Source organism: Anomaloglossus baeobatrachus, chromosome 10 (assembly GCF_048569485.1).
Source record: "Anomaloglossus baeobatrachus isolate aAnoBae1 chromosome 10, aAnoBae1.hap1, whole genome shotgun sequence".
Classification (NCBI taxonomy): Eukaryota; Metazoa; Chordata; class Amphibia; order Anura; family Aromobatidae; genus Anomaloglossus; species Anomaloglossus baeobatrachus.
The window spans coordinates 192,126,904-192,141,372 of record NC_134362.1 but is presented as its reverse complement, the minus strand read 5'-3'; the positions used below and the strand labels follow the sequence as shown (position 1 = coordinate 192,141,372).

The window sequence follows — 14,469 nt, the reverse complement described above, 5'->3', positions numbered from 1 at the left end:
TGAGCGTCTCTGGTCTTTTTGAGTCTTTTTTGACGAGGCGAATTGGGACCTGCCCGGTCCTCGAAAGGACCGATAACCAGACTGACCCTTCCTCTGTTGGGGTTTGTTTTGTCTGTGTTGCGGTAAGGATGAGTCCTTACCCTTGGAGTGTTTGATGATTTCATCCAAACGCTCTCCAAACAATCGGTCACGAGAAAAAGGCAAATTGGTTAAGCACTTCTTGGAATGAGAATCTGCCTTCCAATGTCTCAACCACAGGGCCCTACGCAAAACAACGGAGTTGGCTGACGCCACTGCCGTGCGGCTTGTAGCGTCAAGAACAGCATTAATCGCGTACGACGCGAATGCCGACATTTGCGAGGTCAATGGTGCTACCTGCGGGGCAAATGCACGTGTGACTGAGTCGACTTGCACAAGCCCGGCTGAGATAGCTTGGAGTGCCCATACGGCAGCAAAAGATGGCGCTAACGACGCTCCAATCGCTTCATAGATGGATTTCAGCCAGAGCTCCATCTGCCTGTCAGTGGCATCTTTAAGTGCCGCTCCATCTTCAACTGCAACCAAGGATCTAGCTGCAAGCCTGGAAATTGGAGGATCCACTTTTGGACACTGGGTCCAACCCTTGACCACCTCAGGGGGAAAAGGATAGCGTGTATCTTTAAGCCGTTTAGAAAAACGCCTTTCCGGATAAGCGTGGGGTTTCTGGATTGCGTCTCTAAAGTCAGCGTGGTCCAGAAAAGTGCTTAATGTACGCTTAGGATATCTGAAATGGATTTTCTCGTGCTGCGAAGCTGACTCCTCTACAGGAGGAGCTGGTGGGGAAATATTTAACATCTTATTGATGGACGCTATAAGATCATTAACTATGGCGTCACCATCTGGTGTATCTAGATTGAGAGCGGTCCCAGGATCAGAATCCTGATCAGTGACGTCCGCTTCATCACCCATAGATTCATCTCGCTGGGATCCTGACCATTGAGATGAATGTGAAGGCCCCTCATAGCGAGCCCGCTTAGGTTGTCTGGGGCCATCGTCCGAGTCAGAGTCTTCACCCTGAGGTGTATGTGCCCGTCCCGGAGCTTGGAGGTAATTCAGCTGAGGGGGACCAGGGGGCAATGATTGCACAGTGTCCGTGGCCTGAAGTACAGGCCTAGCTCGCAATACGTCAAGAATTTTTGACATAGTGAGAGACATTCTGTCAGCAAAAGCTGTAAACTCAGTTCCTGTCACCTGGACAGCATTCACAGGTGGTACACCCTGGGTCACGTCCAGCAGAGGTCCCGACTGTGCAAGCGCCGCAGGGGCCGAGCACTGCACACAATGGGGGTCAGTGGAGCCTGCCGGTAGAAAAGTCCCACATGCGGTACAGGAAGCATATAATGTCTGTGCCTTGGCACCCTTGCGTTTTGCGGACGACATGCTGTTGGCTCTCTGCAATGTGAGAGAGTCTATAGCCAAAGGGCGACTAGCGCTATGCAGTACAAAGTATTTGCAGGAACAAAATACTAAGATTACTACTGGCACAAGAGGGGGTGAGCCCAAAGGGCTGCTTACCGCCCGCTGAATAGCGGGTAAGAGGCGCAGAATTCCTTGTCTGGGTCTCCCCGGCTCCCCTCTGCAGCTCAGCGTGTCAGCAGGAATGGCTGCCGGCGTCTGTGGAGAGGGGCGGTCCGTGGGAGTTCCCAAACAAAAGTGCGGGAAACAGTGTCCCCTCTGTGCCTATTGTGAGGGCTGGAGTATGTAAAAACGACTCCAGCCCTCAGCGCTGATGCACTGACCAGCGTCCCGCCCCTCTCCTGACTGGCAGGTCCGGGGGCGGGAACGAACGGAAATAGGCCGCAAAAGCCGGGGACTCGAGTTATCAGCGCAGCCGCCGTAAAAGCGCGGCCCGCGCTGAAGTCCCCGGCGCACCACAAGTGCCAGCCGCGCCGCAGTCCCAGCGGCCGGCGCGACCTTTTCCCAAAAGTGTGCCTGCTTCAGCGAAGCTGAATGAGGCTATGGCACAAGCGCCGCAGCGCTAATGTCCCCGGCGCACTACAACACCCAGCATGCTGCGGTGTGAGCGCCAAATGCACGGGGACACAGAGTACCTTGAGGAAGCAGGGCCATGTCCCTGATGTACTCCGCTCCATCCAGCATCTTCTCCAGGGGCTGTAGATGGAGCACGGTCTCAGTGCCTGGAGACCAGTAAATCCCACTTCACCCAGAGCCCTGTAAAAAGGGATGGGGAAGGAATCAGCATGTGGGCTCCAGCCGCCGTACCCGCAATGGGTACCTCAACCTTACAAACACCTCCGACATACAGTGGGGTGAGAAGGGAGCATGCTGGGAGCCCTGTATGGGCCCTCTTTTCTTCCATCCGACATAGTCAGCAGCTGCTGCTGACTAAAAACAATGGAGCTATGCGTGCGTGTCTGACCTCCTTCGCACAAAGCTAAAACTGAGGAATCCGTACTCCTACGGGAGGGTGTATAGCCAGAAGGGGAGGGGCCTTACACTTTTAAGTGTAGTTCTTTGTGCGGCCTCCAGAGGCAGTAGCTATACACCCACTGTCTGGGTCTCCCAATTAGGAGCGAAAAAGAAAAAACATATAAATATATATGATAAGGGTCAGTGCCTGCGTTACCATGCATCCAATGCAGATCTGACCATGGAGTACCTACTATGCAGAGCCCTCTCCATAGAGCGCCAGCTGAACGGGCACATCCCCAGCACCACCGCGGACAGGTAGATGGGCCGCTGTAGAAAGTGCGTGAGCAGCGCCCCCTGGCAGCCCAGCACGTTCCAGCGAGCCATCTTATCGCTGCAGGACATGGAGATGGTGCGGTCTCCCCGGCCTGGCTTGACGCGGAGGACCCCCACAGTGTGATAGTCTACCCCCGGGGCGCGCTGATCCTGGACGTCCCCGGGGACACACTTCGCTCCGGTTCTAAACACATCCGCACTTTCTTCCTTTTCCTTGAGGTCGGTTTTCTTCCCGGTTTCCTCGTCGGATCCATCTTGTTTCATTCTCTTTGCAGTGGGGGAGTCACAAGCCGTCTGCTTCCTTTTATTGCTGGGGGTGATGGGGTTAGGGGATAACGGTGTCGCCTCCGATGTGGAGGGGGGACAGAGCTGATCCTCTAGGGGAAGCATGGGTATAATCGATGCATCACCGCCTATAGGGGCAAAGAGTGGTAGATTAAGAATACATAAAGGAACTGTGTGTCTCCAGGGTGCGATTTCACAGGAGTACCAACAGGGCGGCGACACACAGGACCCCCCCCCACCCCCCCACTGCTGTAGGGCTCCGCGGCAGACCAATATGGCCGCCAGTACAGCCCTCATAGAAGCAGTCACCCTGCTCCACCACAATGGTAAATGTGCCAGATTTACAATTCTGGAAGCCCCCAGAGTAGTTATCACCATATTGGATGTCACCCGGATTTCCAAATGCTCGGGTCGAGTATTATATTCCCATAGCGGCTGGAATATTCAGCTTAGGCCTCTTGCACACGTCAGCGAAAAACACGTGTCTTTCACTGACGTGTTGAAGGTGCGTATAGCCCTCCGTGTGCCGTGATGTTAGCACACAGTAAGCGGGAACTTTTTATTCACCTGTCCCCAGTGCTGCTGCCGCTTCCGGGTCCGTGATGCAGTGAATATTCATGAGCGTAATGAGCGGGCCTGGAAGCAGGAGACAGCAGCACCGAAGACAGGTGAGTATACAAAATACAGTGGAACCTTGGGTTAAGAGTAACTTAGTTTGAGAGCGTTTTGCAAGATAAGCAAAGCTTTGTAAAAATTTGTAACTTGGTTGAAGAGCAATGCTTTGCAAGAAGAGCAAATACTCACCATGCACACTTCCGGTTCTGTCCTTTCATCGTGCTCTGACCCGCTCTGAGGTAACTTTCTCTACATATGTACTGTATACAGTATACACTATACAGCATATCTATCAATTTGCATTTGTGGATATTGTACTTTCTTATTGATAACCAGTGCAGCACATTACTTGTATTGTACCTCCCGTACACCAACAATTCTATTGTAAGCTAACATAGCTAACCTGAAGAAGGTGACGAAACGCGCGTCGGAGGCGGGAGGCAGACACACAAGTCAGGAGATTATTGTTTAAGCAAGTGCACAGTATTAAGTGGGCATTAGTGTAATATATTATAGTGGTAAAACTGTATATACTTTGAAGTAAGCTGCTAAAATCAATAATGTATTATATTAGGCCAAGTTGGAGCCATTACAGGTGATATTGTATAGCAGTACAGACCACTTAAAGGGGTTATCCGGCTTATTTTGACTTTTTTTTATTATTACCCTATTGGGCTACATTGGGGCAGGTAAGTAGATAGTGAGCACTTACCTGCCCTGCTGTCAGCCCCTCTCCCGCGGCTCAGAGTGGTCATGTGACCGCTCCTGCCGCGATTTTGCTGCTTCCGGTCATTTCATGTCAACATGGGCAGGACCATGTTGACATGCAAATCTGGAACAGCTTGTTGCCGCCCTGCCGGGCTGGTACAGTGCGTGAGTCCCCGCCCCCCTTCCCTGCACCGTCCCACACATTCCTCCACACCCCGTACTCTCCCCGCCCACGGTGTCACCGCCAGCACCGGGCCCCCTGCTTACAGTCTGTGTATCAGCAGCTTCTCAGTGCGTGCAGCCACGGGGATGACGAGCGCTGCTGGCAGGAGGTTAGATGAGATCAATACCTCCTGTGACGATCTCCTCCTCTACCGACATCAGCGCTGTCACTGCCTTCTATGCCCACCGCATTCTCACGTCACGTCTTGCGGGCGGCCCGAGTCTGTCACTAGCGGTGATGTCACGGGCTCTCGCGATACTGCTGAGAACGCGGTGGGCATAGAAGGCAGTGACAGCGGTGACGTCAGCAGTGCAGGAGATCATCACAGCAGGTAATGAGCTCATCTAACCTCCTGGCAGCAGCACTCGTCATCCCCTGCAGTGACCTGAGCTATTGATGTTCGCTCAGGTCACTGCACTGGTCTTCCAGACAATGGGGAACATTCTGTTCTTCATTGACTGGGACATTGACTATGGTATGGATCACCTTATTGTATTACGCCGGACCCTGATTTTATTGTTTTTTTTCAATAAAATGGTGAAAGAGGGAATGTTTTGGGGAGTGTTTTTTCAAATAAAACTTTTTTTGTTGTCTATTTTTTTTTTTTTTTTTTTTTTTATTACTGACTGGGTTGGTGATGTCTGGTATCTGATAGACGCATGACATCACTAACCCCAGGGCCTGATGCCAGGTGACATTACACATCTGGTATTAACCCCGTATATTACCCCGTTTGCCACCACACCAGGGCAATGGGATGAGTTGGGGTGAAGCACCAAGATTGGCACATCTAATGGATGCGCCACTTCTGGGGCGGCTGCAGCCTGCTATTTTTAGGCTGGGGAGTGTCCAATAACAGTGGACCTCCCCAGTCTTAGAATACCAGACCACATCTGTCCGCTTTACCTTGGCTGGTGATCCAATTTGGGGGGGACCCCACGTTTTTTGTTTTAAATTATTTATATAACTTAAAATAGCGTGGGGTGCCCTCTGTTTTGGATTATCAGCCAAGGTGAGGTTGCCAGCTGTGGTCTGCAGGCTGCAGCCATCTGCTTTACCCTAGCTGGCTACAAAAGATAGGGGGGACCCCACGTCGTTTTTTTTTATTTATTATTTGGCTAAATACAAGGCTAAGCACCCTTTAGTGCCACATGAAAAGTCACTAAAGGGTGCCAGCTCAGAATATGCAGGGAGGTGGGACATTATATAGGTCTTTCTCATCTATCTATCATCCATTCCTCTATCTCTCTGTCTATATCTATCAATCTCTATATCTATTCATCTATTTATCTTTCTTGCTGCTTCCGATCTTTGCGGTCCGAAAAAAAACGGAAGGCACACGGATGACACGGATGCATCCGTGAAAAAAACTGACTTTTTTTGCGGACAGCAAAAACGGAACGGTCATGTGAATGTAGCCCACATGTGTTCCCCATGGGGGTAGGGGTCGATACAGAACGATGGTGGGGGCGGGGGGGGGGGGTCGGTACAGAGCGCCGTGTGTGTGTGTGTGTGTGTGTGTGGGGGCGCAGAGCCCTATGTGTGTGTGTGGGGGGCTCAGAGCCCTATGTGTATGTGTGTGTGTGTTGGGGGGGGCGCAGAGCCCGATATGTGTGTGTGTGTGTGTGTGTGTGTGTGTGTGTGGGGGGCGCAGAGCCCGATACGTGTGTGTGTGGGGGGCGCAGAGCCCGATGTGTGTGTGTGTGTGGGGGGGGCGCAGAGCCCGATGTGTGTGTGTGTGGGGCGCAGAGCCCGATGTGTGTGTGTGTGTGTGTGGGGGCGCAGAGCCCGATGTGTGTGTGTGGGGGCGCAGAGCCCGATGTGTGTGTGTGTGTGTGTGTGTGTGTGGGGGGGGGGGCGCAGAGCCCGATGTGTGTGTGTGTGTGGGGGCGCAGAGCCCGATGTGTGTGTGTGTGGGGGGCGCAGAGCCCGATGTGTGTGTGTGTGTGTGTGTGGGGGGGGGGGGGGGGCGCAGAGCCCGGTGTGTGTGTGTGTGTGTGTGTGTGTGTGTGTGTGGGGGCGCAGAGCCCGATGTGTGTGTGTGTGGGGGGGGGGGGGGGGGGCGCAGAGCCCGATGTGTGTGTGTGTGTGTGGGGGCGCAGAGCCCGATGTGTGTGTGTGTGGGGGGCGCAGAGCCCGATATGTGTGTGTGTGTGTGTGTGTGTGTGTGTGTGTGTGTGGGGGGGGGGGCGCAGAGCCCGATGTGTGTGTGTGTGTGGGGGGCGCAGAGCCCGATGTGTGTGTGTGTGTGTGTGGGGGGCGCAGAGCCCGATGTGTGTGTGTGTGGGGCGCAGAGCCCGATGTGTGTGTGTGTGTGTGTGTGGGGGCGCAGAGCCCGATGTGTGTGTGTGGGGGCGCAGAGCCCGATGTGTGTGTGTGTGTGTGTGTGGGGGGGGGGGCGCAGAGCCCGATGTGTGTGTGTGTGTGGGGGCGCAGAGCCCGATGTGTGTGTGTGTGGGGGGCGCAGAGCCCGATGTGTGTGTGTGTGTGTGTGTGTGTGTGTGGGGGGGGCGCAGAGCCCGATGTGTGTGTGTGTGTGGGGGGCGCAGAGCCCGATGTGTGTGTGTGTGTGGGGGGCGCAGAGCCCGATGTGTGTGTGTGTGTGTGTGTGTGTGTGTGGGGGGGGGGGGCGCAGAGCCCGATGTGTGTGTGTGTGTGGGGGGCGCAGAGCCCGATGTGTGTGTGTGTGTGGGGGGCGCAGAGCCCGATGTGTGTGTGTGTGTGTGTGTGGGGGGGGGGGCGCAGAGCCCGATGTGTGTGTGTGTGTGGGGGGCGCAGAGCCCGATGTGTGTGTGGGGGGGGGCGCAGAGCCCGATGTGTGTGTGGGGGGGGGCGCAGAGCCCGATGTGCGTGTGTGTGTGGGGGGCGCAGAGCCCGATGTGTGTGTGTGTGTGTGGGGGGCGCAGAGCCCGATGTGTGTGTGTGTGTGTGTGTGTGTGTGGGGGGGGCGCAGAGCCCGATGTGTGTGTGTGTGTGTGTGTGTGGGGGGCGCAGAGCCCGATGTGTGTGTGTGTGTGTGTGTGGGGGGCGCAGAGCCCGATGTGTGTGTGTGTGTGTGGGGGGCGCAGAGCCCGATGTGTGTGTGTGTGTGTGGGGGGGGGGCGCAGAGCCCGATGTGTGTGTGTGTGTGTGGGGGGCGCAGAGCCCGATGTGTGTGTGTGTGTGTGTGGGGGGGGCGCAGAGCCCGATGTGTGTGTGTGTGTGTGTGTGGGGGCGCAGAGCCCGATGTGTGTGTGTGTGTGTGTGTGTGGGGGGGGCGCAGAGCCCGATGTGTGTGTGTGTGTGTGTGTGGGGGCGCAGAGCCCGATGTGTGTGTGTGTGGGGGGGGGGGCGCAGAGCCCGATGTGTGTGTGTGTGGGGGGGGCGCAGAGCCCGATGTGTGTGTGTGGGGGGGGGGGCGCAGAGCCCGATGTGTGTGTGTGGGGGGGGGGGCGCAGAGCCCGATGTGTGTGTGTGGGGGGGGCGCAGAGCCCGATGTGTGTGTGTGGGGGGGGCGCAGAGCCCGATGTGTGTGTGTGGGGGGGGGGCGCAGAGCCCGATGTGTGTGTGTGTGGGGGGCGCAGAGCCCGATGTGTGTGTGTGTGGGGGGCGCAGAGCCCGATGTGTGTGTGTGTGGGGGGCGCAGAGCCCGATGTGTGTGTGTGTGGGGGGCGCAGAGCCCGATGTGTGTGTGTGTGGGGGGCGCAGAGCCCGATGTGTGTGTGTGTGGGGGGGCGCAGAGCCCGATGTGTGTGTGTGTGGGGGGGCGCAGAGCCCGATGTGTGTGTGGGGGGGGCGCAGAGCCCGATGTGTGTGTGGGGGGGCGCAGAGCCCGATGTGTGTGTGTGTGGGGGGGGGGGGTGCAGAGCCCGATGTGGTGGGGGGGTGCAGAGCCCTATGTGGTGGGGGGGTGCAGAGCCCTATGTGGTGGGGGGGTGCAGAGCCCTATGTGGTGGGGGGGTGCAGAGCCCTATGTGGTGGGGGGGTGCAGAGCCCTATGTGGTGGGGGGGGTGCAGAGCCCTATGTGGTGGGGGGGGTGCAGAGCCCTATGTGGTGGGGGGGGTGCAGAGCCCTATGTGGTGGGGGGGGGTGCAGAGCCCTATGTGGTGGGGGGGGTGCAGAGCCCTATGTGGTGGGGGGGGTGCAGAGCCCTATGTGGTGGGGGGGGTGCAGAGCCCTATGTGGTGGGGGGGGTGCAGAGCCCTATGTGGTGGGGGGGGTGCAGAGCCCTATGTGGTGGGGGGGGTGCAGAGCCCTATGTGGTGGGGGGGGTGCAGAGCCCTATGTGGTGGGGGGGGTGCAGAGCCCTATGTGGTGGGGGGGGTGCAGAGCCCTATGTGGTGGGGGGGGTGCAGAGCCCTATGTGGTGGGGGGGGTGCAGAGCCCTATGTGGTGGGGGGGGGTGCAGAGCCCTATGTGGTGGGGGGGGTGCAGAGCCCTATGTGGTGGGGGGGTGCAGAGCCCTATGTGGTGGGGGGGTGCAGAGCCCTATGTGGTGTGGGGGTGCAGAGCCCTATGTGGTGTGGGGGTGCAGAGCCCTATGTGGTGGGGGGGTGCAGAGCCCTATGTGGTGTGGGGGTGCAGAGCCCTATGTGGTGTGGGGGTGCAGAGCCCTATGTGGTGTGGGGGTGCAGAGCCCTATGTGGTGTGGGGGTGCAGAGCCCTATGTGGTGTGGGGGTGCAGAGCCCTATGTGGTGGGGGGGGGTGCAGAGCCCTATGTGGTGGGGGGGTGCAGAGCCCTATGTGGTGGGGGGGTGCAGAGCCCTATGTGGTGGGGGGGGTGCAGAGCCCTATGTGGTGGGGGGGGTGCAGAGCCCTATGTGGTGGGGGGGTGCAGAGCCCTATGTGGTGGGGGGGGTGCAGAGCCCTATGTGGTGGGGGGGGTGCAGAGCCCTATGTGGTGGGGGGGTGCAGAGCCCGATGTGTGTGTTGGGCGCAGAGCCCTATGTGGGGCTGTTATTTCCAATGCTAGAGTGATAACAGGTCAGGTGCTGGAGCAGAATAATGACAGGGAATGTGTGTGCAGGGGGCGGGCAGTGGGCGACCCTGGACACTGAGGGCGGGCAGGGGGCGAGGCTGGACACTGAGGCCGGGCAGGGGGCGAGGCTGGACACTGAGGCCGGGCGGTGCCAGCTCTGACTGAGGTTTGGCACAGGAAGAGGTCAGATTGCTGGAGCTGAATGTAAACAAAGAGCTGCAGAGAATAAAGGGTGAATTCAAGAGGAACAAAAGTTAGAAAACAAAAAATAACAATGTAGGGGTGTTTTATATGACAATACAGCACAGATAAACTCAAAAATGTTTGGTAAGCTAATGTCGGACAACTCCTTTAATAGATTGTTACAGGCACTATTATATATTCTATTTATTCTTGTACTGTGTATTTAATATTTATCATTAATATTGTTGAGGTCTATGATTATTTCTTGATGTTTATTACACATGTATTTATAAGAATTAATTTTTCAATATATTGGCTTTGCTTTTCTGCTTCCACACTGGTGGTATTGTCCTTTTTTTTATCATGTTTTTAATTTTTTTTTTCAAATAAAAAAATATTAAGTTTTAAAATTCTACTATTGAAATGGTGTCTATTTGATTCATATTTTTGGAGTCTTTGTGTAGATGGAGAATATGGACTCTATTTTTGATTAGATATTGGAGGCTAATGTACAGTTTGATTCGTTATATGCTTTTACTGTACAGTATTTTGTATTTGTGTATGGTAATCATTTTATATGAATACAGATTATTATATTGTATTACTGTAATAAGTTTGTATAAATACAGTAAATATTTTTGGGTTGTGGAACTAATTATCTGCATTTCAATTATTTCCTATGGGAAAATTCGCTTTGATAGAAGAGTAACTCGGAACCAATTATGCTCGTAATCCAAGGTTCCACTGTAATTTTATTTCACAGACACGTGTTTTCTCCGGTAAGTGTCACACGGATCACATCAATGTGTGGTCCTTGTGACATCAGTGGTGCCAGAGAAAAACAGACTTGTCTCTGTGCAGAACACTCGGACACCCCTGTGCTCCATACAGTCCGTGAGAAATCACTGATGTGTGCGCAGACACATTGATTTTAATGGGTTTGCGTATGTCCGTGATTACGGTCCGTATAAAAACGGCAATATGCGGACCGGAATCCATGACGTGTGAAGGGGGCCTTAGACAGATACTTACATGGTGTGTGACTGGTGAAGAACACAAAGGAGACCCCCGGCCTCAGCGCCCACTTGTTGGTGTCACTTCCGGGGACCAGCACACAATCCAGACTCCCTGACAGCGCCAAGGAAAGCTGGTGGAGGAGATACCTGGACGAGACAAGAAAGCAGAGCACTCATCACTGTCTCCTGCAACAGAAGATTAATACCATCTGTGAAGTGTCCGGTCCGTAAGACGGAGCCTCCTGTGATGACGTCTTGTCCCTGGGATAAAAGCGCATCACAGGAGGCAGCAGAGCTGTACCAGGACCGGCCGGGAGCAGGCGTGGAAGCATCTGCTTTTTTTATCCTGAAGATCAGCACCAAATTCTGTATGATTTAGGACAGATTTGCCACTGTGGATTCTTGAGGATTTACCGTAGTTTTCGGACCATAAGACGCACCTCCTACTTTCCCCCAAATGTTGGGGGAAAGTAGGGGGTGCGTCTTATGGTCTGAATATAGGGCTGCGGCCGGGAATGAGGGTGCTGCGGTGAAGCAGGTCATCGGCGGCAGAAGCAGGCTGTAGCAGCCTGCCGTGACCACGTGGGCCCGCTGAAGCCAGCGCTGACAGGTGGGCGGAATGATGGGCGGGGGGTGCGCGCATATTAAACAGCCGGCCATGATCACCCCTGGCAACTACAGCATGGAGTGATCATGTGCGGCTGTATTCATTGCCCCCCGTGCATCATCATTAGCACGAGGGGCAGTGAATAAGTACGGTACACTCACCCATCACCGTTCCCCCTGCAGCACCGCGATCTCCTCCAGTCTGCCGGCCAGCTGATCTGTGTAGCGAGCGGTGAGCACAGAGATGACGTCCTCGCTGTGCGCGCGCCACTAGTCACGCAGGTCAGCTGACCGGCAGAAAGCAGGACGAGCGATGCTGCAGGGAACAGTGACGGCTCCACAAAGGTCAGCAGCGCTGCTGCCGCCACAGACAGGGGGAGGAGCGATGCTGCAGGAGCGAGGAAGAAGGGAATTTTGTTACTTACCGTAAATTCCTTTTCTTCTAGCTCCTATTGGGAGACCCAGACGATTGGGTGTATAGTACTGCCTCCGGAGGCCACACAAAGCATTACACTAAAAAGTGTAAGGCCCCTCCCCTTCTGGCTATACACCCCCAGTGGGATCACGGGCTGCTCAGTTTTAGTGCTAAAGCAAGAAGGAGGAAAGCCAATAACTGGTTTAAACAAATTCACTCCGAAGTAACATCGGAGAACTGAAAACCATTCAACATGAACAACATGTGTACCCGAAAAACAACCAAAAATCCCGAAGGACAACAGGGCGGGTGCTGGGTCTCCCAATAGGAGCTAGAAGAAAAGGAATTTACGGTAAGTAACAAAATTCCCTTCTTCTTCGGCGCTCCATTGGGAGACCCAGACGATTGGGACGTCCAAAAGCTGTCCCTGGGTGGGTAAAGAAATACCTCATGTTAGAGCTGTAAAACAGCCCTTCCCTACAAGGAGGCAACCGCCGCCTGCAGGACTCTTCTACCTAAGCTGGCATCCGCCTAAGCGTAGGTATGCACCTGACAATGCTTGGTGAAAGTGTGCAGACTCGACCAGGTAGCTGCCTGGCACACCTGCTGAGCCGTAGCCTGGTGCCGTAATGCCTAGGGCGCACCCACGGCTCTGGTAAAATGGGCTTTCAGCCCTGATGGAACCGGAAGCCCAGCAGAACAGTAGGCTTCAAGAATTGGTTCCTTGATCCATCGAGCCAGGGTGGATTTGGAAGCCTGCGACTCTTTACGCTGATTAGCGACAAGCACAGAGAGTGCATCCGAGCGGCGCAGAGGCGCCGTGCGGGAAATGTAGATTCTGAGTGCTCTCACCAGATCCAACAAATGCAAATCCATTTCATATCGATGAAATGGATGAGGCAAAAGGAAGGTAAGGAGATATCCTGATTGAGATGAAAGGGGGATACCACCTTAGGGAGAACTCCGGAATCGGGCGCAGCACTGCCTTGCCTTGGTGAAACACCAGGAAGGAAGCTTTTGGATGACAGCGCTGCTAGCTCGGACCCTCTCCTAAGAGACGTGACCGCTACCAGAAAGGCCTCTTTCTGGGAAAGTCGAGAGAGTGAAACATCTCTCAGAGGCTCGAAGGGCGGCTTCTGGAGAGCAATTAGTACCCTGTTCAGATCCCATGGGTCCAACGGCCGTTTGTACAGAGGGACAATGTGACAAACCTCCTGCAGGAACGTGTGTACCTGAGGAAGTGGTGCTAGGCGCTTCTGAAGAATACAGATAGCGCTGAGACTTGTCCTTTGAGGGAGCCGAGTGACAACCTTTTTCCAAACCAGATTGCAGGAAGGAAGGAAAAGTAGGGAATGCAAATGGGCAGGGAGACACTCCCTGAGCAGAGCATAAAGAAAAGAATATCCTCCACATCCTGTGGTAGATCTTGGCAGACGTCGGTTTTCTAGTCTGTCTCATGGTGGCAATGACGTCCTGAGATAATCCTAAAGACGCTAGGATTCAGGACTCAAAGGCCATACCGTCAGGTTCAGGGCCGTAGAATTCAGATGGAAAAAACGGCCCTTGGGACAGTAAGTCTGGCCGGGCTGGTAGTGCCCACGGTTGGCAGACCGTGAGATGCCACAGATCCGGGGACTACGACCTCCTCGGCCAGTCTGTGGCGATGAGGATGGCGTGGCGGCAAACGGACCTGATGTTGCGTAGCCCTCTGGGCAGCAGTGTCAGAGGGGGAAACACATAGGTAGCTGGAACTGCGACCAAACCTGAACTAAGGCGTCTGCCGCCAGAGCTCTTTGATCGTGATACCGCGCCATGAAAATCGGAACCTTGTTGTTGTGCCGAGACGCTATTAGGTCGACGTTCAGCATCCCCCAGCGTTGACAGATTTCCTGAAAACCGTCCGGGTGAAGATACCCTTCCCCTGCGTCCATACCCTGGCAACTGAGGAAGTCTGCTTCCCAGTTTTCTGCGCCCGGGATGTGAACTGCGGATATGGTGGATGCTCTGTCTTCCACCCCCATCAGACTCCGCCGGACTTCCTGGGAGGCTTGCCTACTGCGTGTTCCGCCTTGGTGGTAGATGTATGCCACCGGTGTGGAGTTGTCCGACTGAATTCGGATGTGTGTGCTTTCCAGCCACGGCTGGAAGGCTTGCAGGGCAAGATACACTGCCCAGATTTCCAGCACATTGATTTGAAGGATGGACTCCTCTGAAGAGAGTCCTTGACCGTCTGAGAAGGGGGACGTTCCTTCTAGGGACGTCGACTTCCCATCCCATTGGCAAAGAATGCCACATTGGAGTGGACGCAGATGAAACTGCGCGAAAGTGACTGCCTCTGCATGAGTCGTGTTAAGGGGTGTGACTGGCCATGAAGGAGAGACTGCACCCCCGTCTGTAGTGAACGTGTCCAGTGGAAGCTTCACTATCGCTGAGGGAGCGTGACACTCCATGCCCAGATATGTCAGCGATTGGGTCGGTGTCAGATTTAACCTTGAGAAGATGATGATCCACCCGAAACTCTGGAGAGTCTCCAGCGCTACGCTCAGGCTGTGTTGGCATGCCTCTTGAGAGGGTGCCTTGACCAGTCGACCGTCCAAGGAAGGATCACCGAGTGACCCTGAGAGTGCAGGACTGCTCCCACTGCTGCCCTGAACTTGGTGAAAACCCGTAGGGCTGTCGCCAGACCGAAGGGCAGGGTTACGAACTGAAGATGC

General features: G+C 54.9%; 1 protein-coding gene across 1 annotated transcript in view; it reads right to left on the bottom strand.

Moving 5' to 3' along the window:
• The window catches only part of ADAT1 (adenosine deaminase tRNA specific 1), a 74,141-nt gene that overhangs the window by 45,396 nt on the left and 14,276 nt on the right, over positions 1 to 14,469 (bottom strand). Inside the window, exons 5-6 of the mRNA XM_075326050.1 lie at positions 10,751 to 10,881; positions 2,660 to 3,158 (exon numbers count right to left, since the gene is read on the bottom strand). Coding sequence (XP_075182165.1) covers positions 2,660 to 3,158; positions 10,751 to 10,881 — 630 coding nt within the window. The remainder of the gene's footprint in view (positions 1 to 2,659; positions 3,159 to 10,750; positions 10,882 to 14,469) is intronic.